This window comes from Cervus elaphus, chromosome 22 (assembly GCF_910594005.1).
Source record: "Cervus elaphus chromosome 22, mCerEla1.1, whole genome shotgun sequence".
Taxonomy (NCBI): Eukaryota; Metazoa; Chordata; class Mammalia; order Artiodactyla; family Cervidae; genus Cervus; species Cervus elaphus.
In genome coordinates, this window is record NC_057836.1 from 54,757,927 (window position 1) to 54,780,292 (window position 22,366).

At 36.8% G+C, this 22,366-nt stretch overlaps 1 protein-coding gene across 2 annotated transcripts in view; it reads right to left on the reverse strand.

The window, feature by feature from the left end:
• Positions 1-6,339: 6,339 nt before the first annotated feature.
• Positions 6,340-22,366, reverse strand: part of SCYL2 (SCY1 like pseudokinase 2) — a 54,940-nt gene continuing 38,913 nt past the window's right edge. The window contains exons 11-18 of one of the 2 annotated variants that reach the window (XM_043881360.1): positions 19,166-19,279; positions 18,061-18,193; positions 14,047-14,165; positions 12,437-12,537; positions 10,970-11,036; positions 10,739-10,831; positions 9,628-9,747; positions 6,340-8,395 (exon numbers count right to left, since the gene is read on the reverse strand). In XM_043881360.1, coding sequence (XP_043737295.1) covers positions 7,751-8,395; positions 9,628-9,747; positions 10,739-10,831; positions 10,970-11,036; positions 12,437-12,537; positions 14,047-14,165; positions 18,061-18,193; positions 19,166-19,279 — 1,392 coding nt within the window. In that variant the 3' untranslated portion in view covers positions 6,340-7,750. Of the gene's footprint in view, positions 8,396-9,627; positions 9,748-10,738; positions 10,835-10,969; positions 11,037-12,436; positions 12,538-14,046; positions 14,166-18,060; positions 18,194-19,165; positions 19,280-22,366 lie in introns of both variants that reach the window. The other variant, XM_043881359.1, reaches the window with a different exon arrangement.

Below are 22,366 nucleotides of genomic sequence, written 5' to 3' on the forward strand. Positions count from 1 at the left end.
TCAATTACACCAGACAGTCTTTTACCCCAGAAACCATCCAGTTTATTTTTTGGCTGTGCGCCTTATGGGATCTTTGTTCCCTCACCAGGGATTGAACCCGGACCCCTGACGGTGAAAGCACTGAGTTCTAACCACCGGACTGCCAGGGAATTCCCCAGTCACTGTTTTAAAGTAGATTTATCTCTTCAGTATATCTTTATTAAACTCACGAGTGTGGATTCTTACATTTCTGAAATGTTTGATGAAGCATAAGTATTAATTTAAAAAATAACAATATATCTCACTTTGAGTTGGTGTCATCCCTGGCTTATTCAGCCAGCATTAATTCCACTTTTCCTCGTAATCAAGTCATTTGACCAGACCTTCCTTAATTCAAGCAATTCTCAGCCTTGGGAGTTACCTGCTGTAATCCTCTCCCTCATGTGTCCAGTTTAATTTGGGAAAATGTAATTCACAAGTAATCATTTGATAGCATCAAAAACAGTTTTTAAAAGACTGCCTGCAAGGTTGAGTTCAGGCCCCATCTCCTCTGAAGCCTTCCCCCCTCCCCCAGTCCAGGTTGGCTGTCCCTCTTATATTAAGATTTGTCACAGCAGATATAGTATGTCCCCTACAGTAGTAACCTTCAAGTTGTGAACTTCCAAAGATGCAAAACAGCTGTTTACATGTCTGGTGTACATTGTCACATGCATGCGCCCTCTGCAAGTGGCTGTGCTTTGGGTACTTCATAGTACTTTGGAGAGTGCAGTAGTATGATGCCTTTATTTCAAGACCAGGATGTCCAGAAGCAAGTGTAAAAGCAGTGGTGACATAGCTGGTACTACTGTACTATAAGATGGAAATGTTTCATCTTTTTTAACTTTTATGTATTATTTGTGTGAGAAGTGTTCTAAACCTACTACAGTAGTGCACTGCATGGTTCATTGTGTTAGCTGGATACCTAGGCTTGGATTAGGAACAAACTGGACTTGACAAATGTGCTTTTGGAATGGAACTTGTTTGTATGTAGGGGACTTACTGTGTACCACACTGTCCTGTAACTGTCAACTTACTCAGCTACCTTTACAACCACAGTGCAAAATTCTTATGACAAGGCCTGTACCTCTATGGGCTTCCCTGGTGGCTCAGTGGTAAAGAATCCATCCACCTGCCAATGCAGGCGACACAGGTTCGATCCCTCAGTCAGGGAGACCCCTGCAGGAAGAAATGGCAACCCAGTCCAGTATTCCTGCCGGGGAAATCCCATGGATAGAGAGGCCTGGTGGGCTACAGTTCATGCAAAAGAGTCGGAGACGACTTAGCGACCAAACTACATCTCATGACTACTTGTGTCCCAAGAATCTCATAGCCTATAACCTATTTTGGGCTTATATTCTGAAGAATAAATATATTCAAATAATGCTTGGTGAGGTATCTGTTGTTCATTATTTTAGAGGCCTATGTGCATCATAAACAAGGTGGGGGTATCTACTGAGAACTTACAGTATGTCAGGGGCCTTGTTGGGTGCTTCAGACACATTGACTTCATTTAATCCTAATAAACCTATAAGACACGAGCCTCATTTTATAGCTGAGAAAACTTATCCCAGTTAGTGAAAGAGACAAGATTCATTCACTCCACATCTTTATTTACACTCTACCTTGTTTCAAAGTGAGAATTTCCAAGAACATAATACAAAACTTCTTTTTTTAAATAGAATTCAGAGCAAAGGAGCAGTAAGAATTTAAAAAATCAGATAAAGCCAGAAGGTAAGTACTGAACAATGCATACCATTAACGTACTATGGACTTGCTACAAGTGGACTGCAAATTTGGCTGAACTTCACATCTGTTAATGTGTGACTTGTCCCATTAGTCAGAGACTTCAAAAGATAGTTGCTTAGAAGCACGTTTTTTCCTAACTGAAACCTGAAGTTTCTCCTGTGGATTCTCAAAGCTATTGTATGTCAGAGTGGTCCAGTGTCATCCTTGGCAAAGCTTCACAATACAGTTCAAATGGAAATTGATGTGTGGTTAACACCAGGTAATTTGGGGACAAAGGTCTCCACAGTGAGTTTAATTTCATTTGAAATTTCGAAGGAAATGGATGGATTATTCAGCGTTTAGCCTCCTCCATAAAGCTTTCTCAAGAATGAGATGGTGAATGTTGGGCAATAAAGGTTGTTATCTGACACGTATCTGGGTAGAGATATCATTACTGATTAAGGGCAGATTCATATGAACAGGGCTTCCCAGGTGGCTCAGTGGTAAAAGAATCCACCTGCCAATGCAGTAGACGCAAGATATGTGGGTTTGATCCCTGGGTCGGGAATATCTCCTAGAGGAAGAAATGGCAACCCGCTCCAATATGCTTGCCTGGAGAATCCCTTGGACAGAGAAGCCTGACGGGCTACAGTTCATGGGCTCACAAAGAGTCGGACACAACTTAGCAACTGAGCACACACACACACACACCATATGATCAGTAGAGCTGGAGATAGAAATCCCAACTCCTTCTGCCACTGGAGCAGTTTAATGAGGATCCCACTTCAGGGACAGGCTTTTTCATCTCTTCTCAAAAAGTAGTCTTAAGACCACCCACTGTTAGAGACAAGATTTTTTCAAAAACTGTTTTGGATCTGTTCCAACTGAACAAATATGTAAAGAATCACATTCTGCCTCCACAGAGTATGAATACTATAATTTTAGCCTGGAATTAAAAAAAAAAAAAAAATGCCCCCACCGAGTCCCAACTTTATCTGGCTCCAAAGTACTCCTAATGTGCCCATGGACATGGCCCATATTTGACTTTGGTTTGATCACTGCATTTAGAAAGACTGGCAGGAACCCAGAAGGGGCCTGTATGAATGTTGATTCCTACATTCAAACTTGGGACATTAGGCTCTCAATCTCATTTACTTTTATATGAAAGCCAAACAAAGGTTTTCATCACAACCGAGGCCACCACGAAGAGTGTATGTCTAAAAAACATGAGGGGAAAAAAAGAAAGTTAGAACTGTATCAAATAGGTATAGAATAGGTAAATCATATTTCCACTCAAGGCACATTTCAAAAGAATGTTCAGAAAGTTTTAATATAGGCTATATACAATTCCCTACAGCTTTTGTTAGCACCAGTACAAATCCTGTGGCCCCATTTTCAAATGGCTTAACAGATTGAGGGGTCTTATCAGTGAAGATGAGGATAGGAGACAAAAGCAGACATTTAAACAAGGAAATTTTAATGAAATCATTGTTAATTAGTAGAAAGTGGCTATTTTAAGAGTTTTAAAAAAAAGCACTCTTAAGGAGTTCAAAAGTAGCAGTGGCCAAAAAAAAAAAAAAGTACTACCTCTAGGCTGGGAAAAAGGAAAAAGAGAATTAAGGAACTATAGACTAGGAGAGGCTTTCCTCCCCACCCCGACCACTCAAGCTGAGCACAGGACTTCTTCAGTGAAGGCGCGGCTTCCACAGGAACATTCAGCAACCACCACCGCCCACACCTCCGGTAGTGAGGAAACTGTCAGAGGGCCAGGGCGGGAGACAGCTGCTTGAGGAAGAGGCTGCAAGCAGCCCCTGGAGCGCCTCCCAAGTGGGACATGTGCCTGAGGCACAGCTGGGGCTCTGCTGCTTGGGCTGCTGGGTTCCTGGGGTGACTACAAAAGGAGAACCGGAATCCAGAAGGGACTTCACGCTGCTACTGCTTTGCAGCGCCACTTTAGGACAGGATCCTCATCGATGAAGCCTAGCATTCTGCCAGGCTGGCAAAGGGAGACATGTCTATAGGGTCCAGTATCACAAAGCAGGGCAGAGAAGGATGGATTTGGAGCTGGGAGTTGATATCAACAGCAAGGTGATAACTGCTATAGTTCACTCTTTTGTCCTCTTACCTTCCATGTATACCTATATTAACACAGGAGCTATTAGTCACACATGGTTACTAAGTACTCAAAATGTGACTAGCCTGAATTGAGATGTCCTAAGTGTAAAATATACACTGGCTCTCAAGAGGAGGTACAAAAAAGAACATATCATTAAATTTTCTATTGATTAAAACATTAAATTTTCTATCAATTCACGTTGAAAAGGTATCTTGGCTCTATTAAGTTAAACAAAATATATTACAATTAGCTTCATCTATTTTTACTTTTTAATGTGATTACTAGGAAATTTTAAATTACTTATGTGTTCTGCATTCCACATAGTTAAATCCTCTCTGTGAGGCTGGAGCAGCTTGGCTGCTTTGGATAAAGCTTTCCATCAACAATACCTGTGTGTGTGCTGGCCTCAGCTATTTTCAACTCTTTGTGACCCCATGGACCATAGCCTGCCAGGCTCCTCTGTCCATGGGAGTATCCCAGCAAGAATACTGGAATGGGCTGCCATTTCCTCCACCATCAGTAATATTTAACAAGCTCTAGTATGGTAAAATGGCTTTTTCTACCATACTGCTTCCTCCTCAGCCAAAATCGTATGCTTTAATTCTATTATTAATACACGTCTGGGTACTGCAAGCACTGCTGACCTGGCTCCCCCAACCATTCTCATCCACAATTCCCAGAAAAAGCCCAAAGGTTGATTTTGAGCACTTCTATTCTATCACCTCCATCTCCCAGTGCAACACCAATTTTTCCAACATAAACATATTTATGGTACCAAATAAGTACTGAACACATAACACTCACCATATTTAACCATTTTGACAAAAGCAACTCCAGAATTCATATAATAAAGGATATAAAGGATGCCACTATGATAAAAAGCACTGGACTGCAGATTAGCGAAAAAAAGAAAACCTAGCTTCTATTTCTGGCTCTAACCTTCTTGGGTTAGGCCATGTAAATCTCTGATCCTCTTTCTCCTACACCTGCTTGGAGAGACAGCAATGAATTATTTCAGTTTTACCCAAACAACATCATGAAATCCTTTTAGGGATTATAACCAGATTTTAAAAAATTAATAGGATAGAATAATAATAATACACTATATGTGTTAAAGGTTTTATGAAACTTTTGTTTCAGATATAAATCTCATATACTGGATTTGTGATGTAAGATATATTTCTAACTGTCACAGTAATAGTTTGAGAGCCAGACACATAATCTCTCAAAATCCTATACTGTTTGAATTCATATAATTTGTTCTGCTCTAAAATTATATCAAGACCAGTAAATAACAAAGCATGAGATTACAACTTAATATAGGAAGTCTTATAAAAGCTGAAATTTATTTGGTGCACGCTCTGTGCTTGCTACCAGGTACTTTCACATACACCTTTTCCTTTAATATGTAAAAGCAACCATCTGAGGTATTTTACAGGTTGAAAACAATAGCAAAAACCTATGTCCTTAACTTATTCACATGAAAGGTTAGATGTGTCCCCAAATAAAAATAAAATTAAACAAACAAACCCCAGCCAAGTACATAGTCTATTTCCATTTCCTTTTAAGCATCCTCCAAACACACCACACACTTCAGCATTAGGAGAATCAAGAACCAATTCAAATAAAGGGAATCACTCTTGTAATTTTTGGAGACAGGTGCCTTTTAACTACCAATTTTCTACTCTATGCACAAGGGACTTAAATGCTGTCAATATCTGAAATAACTTTAAGGTAATCCAATACTTTGAAAATTTTGTTCACATAGAAATACAAGCCTAAAAACAGCACTATTTTTAGAGGCAATTTCATAACAGAAAAAGGCAATGGTAAGAGTTCAAGTGATAGAAATGACTTAAACAAAATACCTTCAAGAAAGGAGGAAAAACATATAGAAAATTTTCTAAAAATATAGCACCATTACCTCAATGAATGAACAAATTTCAAGATGTGGAAATTACCCAAGAATCACAAATATTTCTCAAATAATCTGTTTTTATATTTAGACTTTCAAATTATATAGTTATAGTAAATTTTCTTATTAGGAGTTCAACACTGACATAAAGTTATTTTACAAAATAAAATGCAACTTCCTAAAGAACAGTGACTACTGAATCATTACTAGGAAAATTTTTTCAACATTACGCAATTTAATTCCTTACGTAAACTTTTCTCAAGATAGATACTGTGTTACAAATAAGACACAATCTGGTGTGAATGCATTTGCCAAAAACATTTGATCTTCCTAGTGCTTTTCACTTCTTGGTAAGTTTCTTCGGCATTCCGGAGTCCTTTCCTGAAACCATGTAAAAAGTACCGCTCGAAGAAAAACCAGACGTAAAGCTGACTTTTTATTTTTTTAAATACCTTCCTACTGAATGCTGCCAGCAATATTATCAAATTATGTCTTGTAATTAAGTAGTATACGTTCAATGTGAGGATATATAGTTTTTCAATGAATAAATGTAGTGTCAGCACAGTAAAGTTCATAGGATTTATTTTAAATGATTGCTGGTTTCTGATAATTAAAATCCACAACTCTATGGCAGCAGTTACAATATAATACATTATAGTTCTCTGAAAGATCAGCTTAAAGTTATAATGATGGAATATAACTTAACAAAATACAAATGACATCTATGGCATAAGACTCCACAGTTACCAGCTAATCAAAGAAAAACATCAGAGAAAGGCCTTGAAAAAGAAAGCATGTTTCATGTTAGAAGAATTTATCCTTTTTCTTCCTAAAAATGGCTAATTATGAACATTAAAATGTTTGAATGAAAGACCCTAAAATTCCGAGAAAATAATTAAACTTCAGATGCAGTAAGTGATGAGGTCACACTTAACAAGCTGAAAATTAATCTGTTAGCAGCCAGAAGATACAAGTGCTCATTTTTAGAGAAGTAAAGTTTATTACATTTGAAACAATACAGCAGAAATCTCAAAAGTTTACTCATTAAATATAGTTTAATTCTTACAAATCTCCTTTTGAAAATGCAATTCATATATGCTGCAACCTCTGAAGTTTGAATTCAAAATGAAGCATGAAGGCAGCCATCATGAAAAAGCAGAGAGGGCTTTGTCAAATACCTGTACAAATCCATACATGCCTCTCTGTCTGTGACACAGGAGGGAAAACGGGACTCGAAACATATCCAGGAAAACGGAGAAAAATACACTACTACTTGAGGCAGACCATGCTAAAAAATAATTTACAGTGATCAGTTTGCATTTATGATAGTTGATAATGCCTTTAGTTTGAACCAATGAAATGAAGGTTAAATTAAATTTTGCAGTATGTGCTCAGCCTTTTGTACTAAACATTAGTTCATCTGAGAAGTAATAAGATTGGAAAAGCAAATGACCTGATCCTTTTCATTATGTGTATCATTTTCTCAGTTGTACTAAATGCAAACAAATCAATACAGCATTAAGATTTTTCACATATTTAAAATGAAGACTAATGACTTGTGAAGGTAGACTGTGTACCATGTAGTATTTAACAGATGAAACTTGCAATTACCATCAACTCAACTTTTAAAATAACACCAAGATATACAAGCCAAAATAAACATTTGATTTAAAAATTCTGCTATTCAAGATACTCAGGTATCTTTTTTTTCTCATTGAGATTGATATGGGTTGGGTCTTTTAAAAACCTGAAGAGGAGTTGGTAAGAGGAAAAAAAATCCTCAATGCTTTAAAAACCTCAACTGTTAGGAGTCCATACAACTACTATGCTGGCATGAAAACAGGTTTTTTTTTTCCCCCTATCACAGGACCACTCTCCCATAGAACTACTTCCTCCAAGCCAGCTACATAAAGATGTAAATCAGCTTACCCATGATTAAAACTGAAGTAATCCTTCAAAAATAGGAGCATGACACCTCACCCAAAAAGATCTTTTAAATCATTGCTAGCTGAACTGCTACTGGTCATAGTAGTTGGCGGCTGTGCAAAGTTCTGTGGGTTAAAGAAAGGATTAGCCTGCATTCCGAAGGCAGATTGTCCCATCACGTTCACCTGTGTTCCCATTACTGAACTGCCCATACCTGGAGACCCTTGAGGAGGTACAAACTGATTAAGCCACTGATTTGGTTTCTGTTGTGATAACTGGTTCATGCTAACTTTGGGTTTCTGAGGGCCAAAGAGATTATTAAGAGCAGACATATCTGTGGGTCTTTGCTGAGTCTGCTTTCCCCCTGCAGGGGAAACACTCACAGCGCTGAAGTTTGGCAAGGTGGAAGGTGCTCCCAGAGTCATCTTGCTCACTCCGGGTGTGCTTGGACTACTGAAGAAGTTCTGGTTTGTATTAACTGGCATGTTGAATCCTGAAGTCTGAAAGCCCATGTTAGCATTTAGGCCATTTGTTAAATTTCTCTTTGTATTGTCAATTGGTGTAGAAAACATCATGCCAAGGCCCGTGGAAGGAACAGAAGTGAAGGAACTTGAAGCAGAAATTTTAGGGGTGCTAACAGAAAGACTGGTCAAAGATGACATGTTATCCATCAACGTGTCTGTCAGGTCCTTAGTCTGAAAAATACAAGGAAATTACTTTATTCCAAATTACTTTAAAATTAGTACAACGCTTGATAAATTTTATTATAAAGGACAAGTTAAAATTAAGCTCGTCTACACTGAGACAGCAAACTACACAGTTCACAGGCCAAACCCAGTTTGCCACATACTTAAGGTTCTTTAAAGATGAACATTTGCAACGATTTGATGACAGGGAACAAAACTTTGAACTCCAATTAAATGAAATGTTGTCTCCCCCATTGTGCCTCCACCAAAAAGCAGAATTGCATTTTTCTCATTAGATCTGTCTTATAGAAAAGGATGTTGTTGCTGTTTAGTCGCTAAGTTGTGTGCCTCTTTTGCGACCCCACGGACTGTAGTCTGCCAGGCTCTGTGGGATTTCCCAGGCAAGAACACTGGAGCAGGTTGCCATTTCCTTCTCCATGGGATCTTCCCAACACAGGGATAGAACCTGGGTCTCCTGCATTGGCAGGCAGATTCCTTATCGGTGAGCAACCAGGGAAGCCCCACAGAAAAGGATACTTAATTATTTTTGTATTTTGACTTTCATCACAATTGTGTGGAAATTTAGTTTTCTAATTTCTATATCCTTATATAAGTACCTACAAAATACTTTATTTTGCCTCTTGGCCCACAAAAATTTTTCCCAGAGGGAAAAGTTTAACGATTAGGAGACAACAACAAAAATAATTTAAAGAAAGCTTTTAAGATAAAGTTATTTCTGAAACCAGTAACAGTGTAAACTTTCTCCAAGCAGAGAACTTAATCACTGTCCTTAAACCAGCACCTAAAATGGTGCCTGGAACATAGAAGGAAATAAATATTGGTCAAGACATATAGGTAAGAATCCCTAAATCAAGTTACAAACATGACTATGAAAATTATTTCTTGCTCAAAAATACATAAATGCATGAACATAATATTCCTGATCAATTCAAAGTGAGCAGAGTTGAATTAGTATCACAGACCTAGTATTTTTAAAGCACCATCCCATTAATCTAGCTTATTCTTTATTGGCAATAAGCACTATCACAAAACATCATACATTAGGCAGGTTATTGAGGAGTTGCTAGAAAATCCTTTATGCCCATACTTCTTAGAAATTACATATTAAAGTATTCTCTGAAATACATTTTCAAAAAACACTAGTAGGGAGACTAGGTTCTATACTACCTTACTCCTTAAGAGTAGCATGCTTGAATTACACACAAAAGATGAACTCTGACCTGCTTGACTGGAGCAATAGGTGTGTGAACTTGAGGTTTAAGAGGCTGCTGGCTTTTCAACTTCTGTGCCTGTTCCTGTTCTTTTGCTAATTTTTGTTTTTCTTCGAGTGTAAGTGATGCCTTAAAACAAAACGACAGCAAAAAAAAAGTTAACTGACAACTCTCATAATTTCATTTGTAAACCAGAACGTTGCTTTTTTGTATGTTTGACAATACCATTTGACAATACTTGACAATACCAAGTAGTTTACGAACGACTGTATTGGTGACTGCCACAGCAGTATAACTAAAGTCATTACACGTTAGTTTTGTGGGTTTTCTATTTGGTTTTTTCCTTTTTCAATATATACCTTTCATTTTTTTTTTAATTGGAGGATAATTGCTTTACAATGTTGCATTAGTTTCTGCTATACAACATGAATTAGCTATAGAATTGGGAGATTCTTGTTCAGCTGTTTTTATCTTACTCCAAAAAATATTTTAAGAACTCATCAAAAGCTAAGTAAGAATTAAACAACTTTTTTAAAAGAACATGAACAAACATTTTTGAAACTAACATCTGCATCAAATTCAGTGTCTTTTTTCTTAGATCTACTTTGCCAACCTTTAAGCCCACAGAATGTCCTCTTACAATTCTGTAGACCAGCGTCTTGGTTCTACACATACAGGTACTCAGACATGTTGAATGAATAGAAGAAAACTGCCCTTAGCGAAATTCAAAGTGGATATATTTTTTATATTGGGTGCTAACCAATATTTCAACTGGAAACTATAGTTTTATAGTTTATTATTCAAAATCAGGAGCAGAGAAGAGACACTGTAGAATTTATCAAGGGGTGTGACTGGCAAAGCACAACAGAAAGGACAAGAAGTAGGCAACCCGGAAACATTACCAGTGTGGGAGAATGAACAATAAAGGAAGTTAAAAATACTAAGCATGTTTATTCTCAACATGGGTTAGGTCATGATCCACTGATAACTTCAATTTCATAAAAAGATAATTAAAGAATGTTTCTATTACGCTAAATAGTATTTCTCAACAAAAAATTTATGGTTTATAGAAGTCATATAATATAAATATGAATGTCAAAAGAACAGTAAAGAAACTTACTCTTTTTTGTTTGTTCTGTAACCCATCCTCTTTATTTTCGGATTCACCACCAGTCAGAAGGTCTGCTCCGATGTTGTTAAAGACTTTGTCAATCTGCTAAAACAGAAAAAAATCAACTAGTTGAACAACGCGCACAACTTGACTACTTAAAGATCAGACGCTTCTGAAATGGAGCACACTGTCAAGCACTTTTTTCCCCCCAAAATTAGAATAATCTAAATATCTTCTTACCTGAGACCCAACATTTGTAACTTTTGTCTCCTCAGAAGCGTTCATTTGATTTCCTATATCCAAAGATCTGTAAGAAAGAGATGAGTTATGACAAAATTATAAAAAGAAATGTTTTAAAAATACCTGTCCTAAAAATAGTTCGCCCATAGAATTTATTACAACCTAAACAAACTGCAACTTCATTAAGGAGAGTCATAATCTTTTTCATTATTTACTATTATTAGTGTCTGCCTGCCCCTACAAGTAACATTTGTATACAAGTCTTTTTTAAAAACTAAACATTTGAGATTGACTGGTGAATTTACTCAGGGTGTCATAAAATCATGCAAGGACGGTTCCTACCATTATGAGAGTTCAGAGCTTACTAAGAGACAAGATTCAATATGGGAACTTAACATGGTTAAGTTCAGAATCTAAGCTTCTAACAATAAATTCTATAATCACTGAATGAAAGATGTGGGCAAGATCTATGCCTTGAAAAACAGGTTAGATTTATTTAGATAGGAAGGAAAAAAAAAGAAGGTTCATCAAGTATAAACACTAGATAGAAAATTTCTCTGTTGTAATTTTTAAAGATTTTCAGGGTTCCTATGCCAACATAAGTCAATCCATTAACAGCATATACACACACACACACATGTATGTATAGATGTATATATCTCACAGAATATTTAGCATATACAAATGCCTACTTCATGTCATTCTACATCTTGTGTATTTACTTTCATAAAGCCTTTATCTTACACTGGAGCAAGACCAAAAAAGCTTCCTTTGGAGGATCTGGCTCGTGACTAGTATCAATTTTACTGATTTTCAGGTGTCTTTGGCTCAGGATTAAACATTAATGGGCATTCTAAACTCATGTGTTTTTCTTTGGAGCAAAGAATATAGTGAAGATTTAATCATAAAACTGGCATTTTCTATTGAATAATTTTCATCTTTCCCCTCATTCTTTGTATACTAATATTTTGCAAATAATTTAGAAAATCCTCTCTATAAGACACACACAAAAAAGAGGTGGATGCTGTGGTACTACACATGGAATGAATTCTCTGTAAATGTTTCAAAGATTAGATAAAAGAGAAAGGGAGAAATCAAAACACCAATATTTCACAGATTTGAAAAAAACTTTTAAGTGGTGCTCTTGGTGATCAGCACCCTGACTTTACAATGCTGTTGGCTAATATGACAAGAGATTTTTCTCAGAAACAGAATTTTCGTTATGTAGAGAAAACATTAAGATTATATCATGTTATGCTTTTGTATTTAGAAATAACATCCGATTTTCAACAACATTCTATTTAAACTCAGTTTAACTTAATCTGCTGAAAAATTTTTACATGCTTTACATACATATAGTCAAATTGAAATCCTTCAATTTTTCTCATCCATATTCTAGGAAATCAACCATGACATAACTTTAATGTCACTCCTGGACCATGTGCAATTCATATTCAACCTACTTACTTCTGCTGTTCTTGCATTATATGAAGTTGCTCCAGTTTAGTCTTATGTTCTGACTCCAATCTATTAAGCATCTCTTTTATGACGGAAATGAAAGAATTGAACTGGTATAATAAGAAATTGATATAGTTATAATGTTTTAAGTGAGCAACAAAGTAATCTAATAAAAAAATTCAACAAGTTATTCATAATATTCTCTATTTTTACCAGAATATGATCCATAGATCTGATGACACAAGAAGAGATTATACATATTTTAGCTCAGAATATCATAGCAAGCTTTTATAGTATCTTTGTGCACTGGTGATATTTTAAGTTCCAGAAAACATGTCACAATAAATTTTATATTCTGAGCTGTCTAACAGCTATTATTACTCAGCAGTCTTAAATAAATTCAACTCCACCAATTATTACACATTGATTTTTTTTAGACTAACCCAAAACTGACGACCTAACATGTGCATATCTGAACACACTCTGCGTGCGTGCGTGCATGTTAAGCTGCTTCAGTCGAGTCTGACACTGTGCAACCCCACAGACTGCAGCTCGCCAGCTCCTCTGTCCATGGAATTCAACAGGCAAAAATACTGCAGTGGGTTCCCATGCCCTCCTTCAGGGCACCTTCCCAACCTAGGGATTAAACCCACATCTCTCATATCTCCTGCTTGGCAGATGGGTTCTTTACCATTAGCACCACCTGGGAAGCCCACAATCTGTTTAACGATGCATAAAAAATTACTCTTTATTCAGATCATTATAAAAATGACATGTTTGGCTAAAATAAACCTTGTTTTCTAAAAAGCTAGTAGAAATATTAGGTATACATAATCTAACTTTCAAATAATTGAAGTTCCTAAGAATGCCCAACTCAACGTCTAAACGTAGTTCAAGTTTTAGTTAAAATTTAGTTAAATAATTTTTATGGTACTTCAGAAGAACAACTTATTTCAGTAATACCACGTATTATAGGAAGACTCTAGAAACTACTTTCTTCCCTCCCCAAATCCAGTAGTCATATACAAATATAAGAGTTGGACCATAAAGAAAGCTGACAGCCGAAGAATTGATGTTTTTGAACTGTGGTGTTGGAGAAGACTCTTTAGAGTCCTGTGGACTGCAAGGAAATCAAACCAGTCCACCCTAAAGGAAATCAGTCCTGAATATTCATTGGAAGGACTGATGTTGAAGCTGAAACTCCAATACTTTGGCCACCTGATGCAAAGATCTGACTCACTGGAAAAGACTCTGATGCTGGGAAAGACTGAAAGCAGGAGAGGAAGCGGACAACAGAGGACGAGATGGTTGGATGACTCAATGGACATGAGTTTGAGCCAGTTCCAGAGTTGGTGATGGACAGGGAAGCCTGGCGTGCTGCAGTTCATGGGGTCGCAAAGGGTTGGACACGACTGAGCAATTTAACTGAATGACAGAACAAGGCTTTCAATAATCCCTCTTTCTAACTCACATACTCCTTACTTTGAATGCAAAAAGCACTTTCTTCATATACCTCTTCAACACATTTTTCCTTGTTTTACCAATGTTTATATGTAATATATTTATACATTCAATGCCGATAAAAGAGTCAGCAGAATAAAGCACAAAAATATTCCTACCTGATTGAGATTAAGATTGTTTTCAATACTCAGGGGAATCAGATGAGGCAATACTTTTCCAGCCAGCTGCTCTTTGGTGATTCCCAACTTCTTATGGGTAAATGTACATTTGTAAATACCTGATTTTAAAAAAAAGAATAAAATAAATGTTATAATTCAATACTACAAAATTAATAGAAATCAGAAAAACAATGTAGCTATATAAAATCTCTTGATCATCAGTACAGTTACAAATTTTTCCTTATCAATGCTTTGAAGAAGAATGTTCCTACATATGTATCAGAATGATTTCAGCTTTACTGTCAGTTTAGATTTAACATACCACGACACACTCATCCCATATTCTTTGGCTTTAAACAGTGTAATTGTAAAAGCCTGTATTTTTTTTTTGGTAGATATACCCATCTGAATGCAGAATTCCAAAGAATAGTAAGGAGAGATAAGAAAGCCTTCCTAAGTGAACAACGCAAAGAAATAGAGGAAAACAATAGAATGGGAAAGACTAGAGATCTCTTCAAGAAAATTAGAGATACCAAGGGAACATTTCATGCAAAAATGGGCACAGTAAAGGACAGAAATGGTATGGACTTCACAGAAGCAGAAGATATTAAGAAGAGGTGAAAGGAATACATAGAAGAACTATACAAAAGACCTTAATGACCCAGATAACCACAATGGTGTTTCACTCACCTAGAGCCAGACATCTTGGGAGTGTGAGGTCAAGTGGGTCTTTGGAAGCATTACTATAAACAAAACTAGTGGAGGTGATGGAATTCCAGCTGAGTTATTTCAAATCCTACAAGACAATGCTGTGAAAGTGCTGCACTCAATATCCCAGCAAATTTGGAAACCTCAGCAGTGGCCACAGGGCTGGAAGAGGTCAGTTTTCATTCCAATCCCAAGAAGAATCCCAAGAGCAATGCCAAAGAATGTTCAAACTACCACACTATTGCACTCATTCCACAGGCTAGCAAAGTAATGCTTAAAATTCTCCAAGCTAGGCTTCAACAGTACATGAACCGAGAACTTCCAGATGTTCAAGCTGAATTTAGAAAAGGCAGAGGAACCAGAGATCAAATTGCCAACAACTGTTGGATCACAGAAAAAGCAAGAGAATTCCAGAAAAAATACTTCTGCTTCATTAACTATGCTAAAGCCTTTGACTGTGTGGATTACAATAAACTGTGGAAAATTCTTCAAGAGATAGGAATACCAGACCGACTACCTGCCTCCTGAGAAATCTGCATCCAGGTCAAGAAGCAACAGTCAGAACTGGACATGGAACAACAGACTGGTTCAAAATTGGGAAAAGAGTATGTCAAGGCTATATATTGTTACCCTGCTCATTTAACTTCTATGCAGAGTACAATCATGTGAAATGCCAGGCTGGATGAAGCACAAGCTGGGATCAGGATTGCTGGGAGAAATTTCAATAAACTCTGCTAGGCAGATGAGACCACCCTTGTAGCAGAAAGCAAAGAAGAACTAAAGAGCCTCCTGATGAAGGTGAAAGAGGAGAGTGAAAAAGCTGGCTTAAAACTCAACATTCAAAAAAGGAAGATCATGGCATCTGGTCCCATCAGTTCATGGCAAATAGATAGGGAAACAATGGAAACAGTGACAGACTTTATTTTGGGGGGCTCCAAAATCACTGCAGATGGTGACTGCAGCCATGAAATTAAAAGACACTTGCTCCTTGGAAGAAAAGCTATGACAAATCTACAGTGTATTAAAAAGCAGAGACATTACTTTGCCAACAAAGGCCCATTTAGTCAAAGCTATGGTTTTTCCCACAGTCATGTATGGATGTGAGAGTTGGACATAAAGATGGCTGAGTGCTGAAGAATTGATGCTTTTGAACTGTGATGTTGCAAAGAGTCCCTTGGAGAGCAAGAAGATCAAACCAGTCTATCCTAAAGGAAATCAATCCTGAATATTCATTGGAAGGACTGATGCTGAAGCTGAAGCTCCAATACTTTGGCCACCTAACACGAAGAGCTGCCTCATTAGAAAAGACCCTGATGCTGCTAAAGATTGAAGGCAGGAGGAGAAGGGGACAACAGAGGACAAGATGGTTGGATGGCATCACCAACTCAATGGACATGAGGTTGAGCAAGGTCCAGGAGATGCTGAAGGACAGGAAGCCTGGTGTGCTGCTGTCCATGGGCCGCAAAGAGTGAGACACGACTGAGCAAACGAACAACAATGATAGTCCAGTAAAAGCCTATTCGAATCAGGTATAGTTCTTACAGTGTAGCAGTAAGGCTACAGAAATGTCTGTATTCTGAACACAAATAAATATATATTTCAGACTACTCACTCAAACTTAAACGTGTCTAAGGATAGGTCCTATACCTTTATTCACTTTAACCAATCAGACTCAACATCTCTGAACTTTAATAATTTAACTCCACACAATCCTTCACTGTTGTCTTTCATATCTACTCAACTTTCAAGACCCTGCTGTTATACCTATTTCACAAAGCCTTCATTTGGTAAACTGAGCACATCTGCTCCTGAATCTCTGTATGCTTTCATGGAGTAAGAGTTTTGTGTATAATCTAAAGCTTTAGAACACACCACCTATTATTCTCCAGTTAATGCACACTTCACTTACATACTCAAAGAACTCTGTATGCCCACTAAATGCTTGTTTGCAGAACACTACGCTCATTACTTTCCCTTCAGTTGGTCTCACTGAATTCTCACAAAACTCCTATAATGATATTATTTTACCCTTATGTGACAGACAAAGAAACTTTTCAAAGTCAATCCAGGAACTGGCACAGCCAGAATTGGGGTTAGGGCTCTTTTCACTGTGTCAAACTCCTTGTCAAGAAGACTAATTTCCTTGGGCTCAAAAGTTTCATAATGTATCACAAAAATTCTGTGTCTATAGAGGTCCACAACAGATTACTTACTGACCATTCCTATAAATATTTACTGAGGATTTTCTATAAATCAGGCACTATAGTAGGTATTTCAGATACATGGCTGAATAACATAGATTTTCTTCAAAATTAACACAGAACTTCAAGTTTAGTAACTTGTTAAATGTTTATGTGATTCTACCGCTAATAGTATAGCAGACCCCAGCATTCCCAGATTGGACTTCAACTATTCATAAACAATTTCAGAGTTTTTTTAATAGAGTGATTTATAATTAGCAGGCTGGCGGACTAGAAGGTGCTATAAGGCTCATAATGCTTTATCACACTTAGCACTGAAAAACATATGCTCGTGTTTTGTTGTTGCTGCTTAGTTGGTAAGTTGTCTTCAACTGTTTTGCGACCCCATGGGCTGTAGCCCACCAGGCTCCTCTGTCCATGGGATTTCCCAGGCAAGAATACTGGAGCGGGTTGCCACTTCCCTCTCTAGGGAATCTTCCCGACCCAGGGACTGAACCCATGTCTCCTGCATTGGCAGGTGGGTTCTTTACCAGTGGGCCACCATGGAAGCCCTGGGTTCATATTTAAACATATCTAAATTAAGAGCCAACTCTACCACTTTTTAGCTGTATAATCTTGAATAACTTACTTCATTTATCTAAACCTCACGTCCTTATTGTAAAACAGAAATAAAAGTACCAAATCTCATTAGATTTTAGAGAGGACAAAATAAGATAATGCAGAAAAGACTTAGCTGAGTGCCTCTTATAAATCGGGTAACAAATAAACATTAGGTATTACTATTATGATTGGTATCAGCATTTCAAGTAGCTTTGTTTGCCTCTCTTATTTAGTATCATTTTTAGAGGGAAAACTACATGCTATCATGACATTTGTGAAGCTGGGATTCCCAAATGTTTTCATCCCTTTGTAAATGTCAGGTACTGCCACTTTTGCTAAAATTAACAGAGAGAAGCCTTATACCATGGCGTTTACACCATCATTCTTCAGTTACTGAATGCTATATACACGAAAAGAGAGCAAAATGGTTTTACAGACTGAGAAGTTTACTTGCAAGATTATAAAACAGTAAAGTAGCATCAAATGACATTAAGTTTTCAGCTACCTAAAATTCCCATGAGGACCGCAGGTTCCTTGGATGGAATTTGTTGTAAGAAGGGTAGAATATCATCAAGTACAAACCATTTATCCAAGTATTCCAAAATCTTTCCTAAGCACACTAATGAATTTACACGTACCTATTAAAAGAGGTAAACTGAATTAGTCATTTAAAGTCTTCACAAGCTAGACCAAAATATTTTAAGCATTGAGTATAATCTTCATATATGTTAAAATCTCAAAAATGAAAGAAAAGTTAAAAGCTCTCATCCTTTATTAATGTAGAAAATTCACATATTTATAAATTCCCCTGACTTGTTTCAGAAAATTTATGATTGCTTTACTAGGATACTAAGTAGCTAAAGGCAAAGAATGATTTTAATTTCATGTCATTTTAAATAAAGTAATTAGGATTTGAGAAGCTTTACTATATTTTTTCTTGCTAAGAATATTTTCTTGAGGTCATCTGAACTATAAAAGGGACTACATTCTCCCATCAAATGATTAATTTTACTGGGCCTCTAGTACTTTTCTCTAATTCATGTTCAAGTCATTCTTAAATATTTTAACAATATGTGGAAATTCTATCTGCCTTACCTGAAATTTTATATTTCTAAATATATTTTTAATATAGTCACTAACACCTGGTATTTAGGAGCTCTTTTATCAAAATTTTATCTATGTCTCTTGACTAGTTTGATAAATATTTCACACCCTGCGTTCTTCGCTACAATTTGTTAAGATAGAATACTTTGAATCAGGATCATCATATCAATAAAACTTTTTTTTTTAACGTAAACGAAAAAAACCAGAAAACAATTTAGGTGGTTAAAAAAAACAAATTGTGGCTTAAAGCAAAAGAGGATTAAGGAAAAAATTACTCAAATTTTCTATTGAAGCACTAACAGACAGGGAGTAATGTCAGGGATGGAATACTATAAAATTTTATATCTAGGCAAACTACAGCTACTGTTCACTTTCACTGTGCTATTTATAGGTTACTTAGAGCCAGGATGAAACATATGAACAAACTGTAAAAAGATTACTAAACAATAAGAAAATTACTAAGCCAATGAGAAGTGAGAGACAAATAAAAATATGTAATTACTTACAGCAAGGGAAGATGTTTGCAGACATGCATTCTTAATTCTTGGTATCAAAGCATTTTTCATGGATGGGTAGTCTATAAGATTTGCAAAGGTTGGAATGATGTTTAGACAGAGTTCCTATTAATAAAATAAACTGGATCAATCTCAGAGAAACACATATTAAAAAGCATTTTGTATTTGCATGGTTAATTTTGTCACATAGTTTGAAATAAACTCTTATCTATCATTTGATCCTTACAATGGCTATTTGAAAGAAAAATACTTATTATCAATTTTCTACTTTACAGATGAGAAAACAGGCTCAGAAGACCTCACTCAAATTCATGCTACATCATACAACTAGCATATATACCAAAATCTCCTGATAACATTCCTAATTTCTTTCTCTGAAAACACAATTCATTTAATTTTAAAAATAGGAACATCTTAAAAAAAGGAAGTAACATCTAAGTTTTGCTATCTCTCACTAGAGAAAAATCAAATATTATACCAATACATGTAAAACTATTCCTCCTAAATAATGAATTTCTTAGCTGTTACAATATCCAATATGATGGAATATAATACAAACATTTTAAAATATACATTCAAAAGACTGTTTAATAATATCAAGGATAAATGTAATAAGACACTATTATATCATTCCAATTTTTAAAACATGTATTTGTCTACAGACTTAGGAAAAAGAACTGGAAGGATCTATCTGGAAATGTTAACTGAACTGTGGGCACCTCTGAGAGAGGATTTAAATTTCCTTTATATTGATATTTTCAAATATTTCTAAAATCTGAAACCAAAGCAAATATAATGGATAGAAATAGGAAAAGTCGTTTAAAACATTCTTGTTAACTAATGCTATGCCACAGTGTAAATGACTGGAACTGGGAACTCTGAATATAATAGACGAAAGGAAGGATGATGGAGGATTAAATGAGATAAGAAAAAGAACAGGAAATGGCTTGAGAAAAAAACTGGCTGCAGAACCCACATCTCAGATATCTTATGAGGCAGAATGATTCTTGTAGGAAAACACAAAAGAGATTACTGAAGAAAATGGAGGTATAAATGTGTATCAGAGAGGGAGTTACTGATGCTATCTGGCAAACAAAGATATACTTATTTGTAGTTAGCAGATAGAAATGAATTAATCACTAAGAATCTGATATCAGAATTTTGGCAAATACTTTATCTACTTAAACTTATTCCCAGATTTCCAAAAGGCAGACAGAAAGAAGAGAGTTAATATTAATACACATTCAGAAGTATAATGATTAAGCAGGTGACATAATTTGAAGATAAGAAATACAAACTACATTTAAGGGCCTATTTTTCCACAGCTGGTAGAGGAGAATGAGCAAGGCTGAGCAGTCCGTGAGGCACTGTGCTCCGGTTACCAGAGGGGAACAGTCAAGTTCAGTCTTCAATTCATTTGAGACACTCTGGACTGAACACGCCATGTATGCACTATGCCATACAATCCAGGAGTAGGTTATAAAGAGGCAAATGCCTAAATCACTTAGCTAAAGGAGGGGAGAGCTCTCTCCATAAGAGGAGACCTAAGAACAGGGAACTGAAAAAATAAAAGGAAGTCCAATTAGCATGTTTGCAGCAACTTCTGCCTTTTATGTTCTATTTTCTCTATTATCAGTGGTGGGGAGGGGAGAATGAACACAAGTTCTCCATGTAATTTTAAAGGTAAATAATTTTAAAAACTGATTCTCATTTATCAATGCTTCTAATGATCCTAACTCTTCTAAACCATCTTTTAATTTTCCAAATGTTTTTCTAAACTCTCTTTAGCCTCTTAATGTTCATAGTTCCAATCAAACTTCACTTTAAAAATACCACTCCAAAAATGAATTTCACAAGTTACTTCCTAGCCTTCTTACTTGTAGGAGGCATGAGGAAAGGATTTTTGTTTCATGCTCTTACTCCCTCTCCCAAAGCTTAGACAGGTTTTAACTTCATCAGACTCTTACCAAGCAATGCTGATACTAGTTAATTGGACTGGTGACTAAACACTTCTACTGAAATGACATCAGAAATGCTGGTGTCTAAAACCTGGCAAAGTTGCACAGGTCCATTTGAATTCTATATTAATTATTTTAGTAAAATACTGGCTGATAACTTATTCGCCGAACTAACCCCCTTATGAAGAAAAGACTTGCCTGGTGGCTCAGACAGTAAAGCGTCTGCTTACAATGCGGGAGACCTGGGTTCGATCCCTGGGTGGGGAAGATCCTCTGGAGAAGGATATGGCAACCCATTCCAGTATTCTTGCCTGGAAAATCCCATGGACGGAGGAGCCTGGTAGGCTACAGTCCATGGGGTCGCGGAGTTGGACACAACTGAGCGACTTCACTTTATGAAGAAAAATGACTTTACGTCACTTTACCTTCCCTTTCCTCCCTAATCTCGCTGACTATATAATCAAGTTGGCTACACAGGGCCTGTGGGAATGTTTCAAGCTATAATTCACAATTCCTTTGGAAAGTGCCAAAAAGTAATAGTAGAGTGAAAAGGCTGGCTTAAAGCTCAACATTCAGAAAACTAAGATCATGGCATCCAGTCCCATCACTTCATGGGAAATAGATGGGGAAACAGTGGAAACAATGGCTGACTATTTTTCTGGGCTCCAAAATCACTGCAGATGGAGATTGCAGCCATGAAATTAAAAGACGCTTACTCCTTGGAAGGAAAGTTATGACCAACCTAGATAGCATATTAAAAAGCAGAGACATTGCTTTGTCAACAAAGGTCCGTCTAGTCAAGGCTATGGTTTTTCCAGTGGTCATGTATGGATGTGAGAGTTGGACTATAAAGAAAGCTGAATGCTGAAGAATTGATGCTTTTGAACTGTGGTGTTGGAGAAGACTCCTGAGAGTCTCTTGGACTGCAAGGAGATCCAACCAGTCCATCCTAAAGGGGATCAGTCCTGGGTGTTCATTGGAAGGACTGATGCTGAAGCTGAAACTCCAGTACTCTGGCCACCTGATGCGAAGAGCTGACTCATTTGAAAAGACCCTGATGCTGGGAAAGACTGAAGGCAGGAGGAGAAGAGGATGACAGAGGATGAGATGGTTGGATGGCATCACCGACTCAATGGACATGGGTTTGAGTAGACTCTGGGAGTTGGTGATAGACAGGGAGGTCTGGCATGCTGCGGTTCATGGGGTCGCAAAGAGTCAGACATGACTGAGCAAC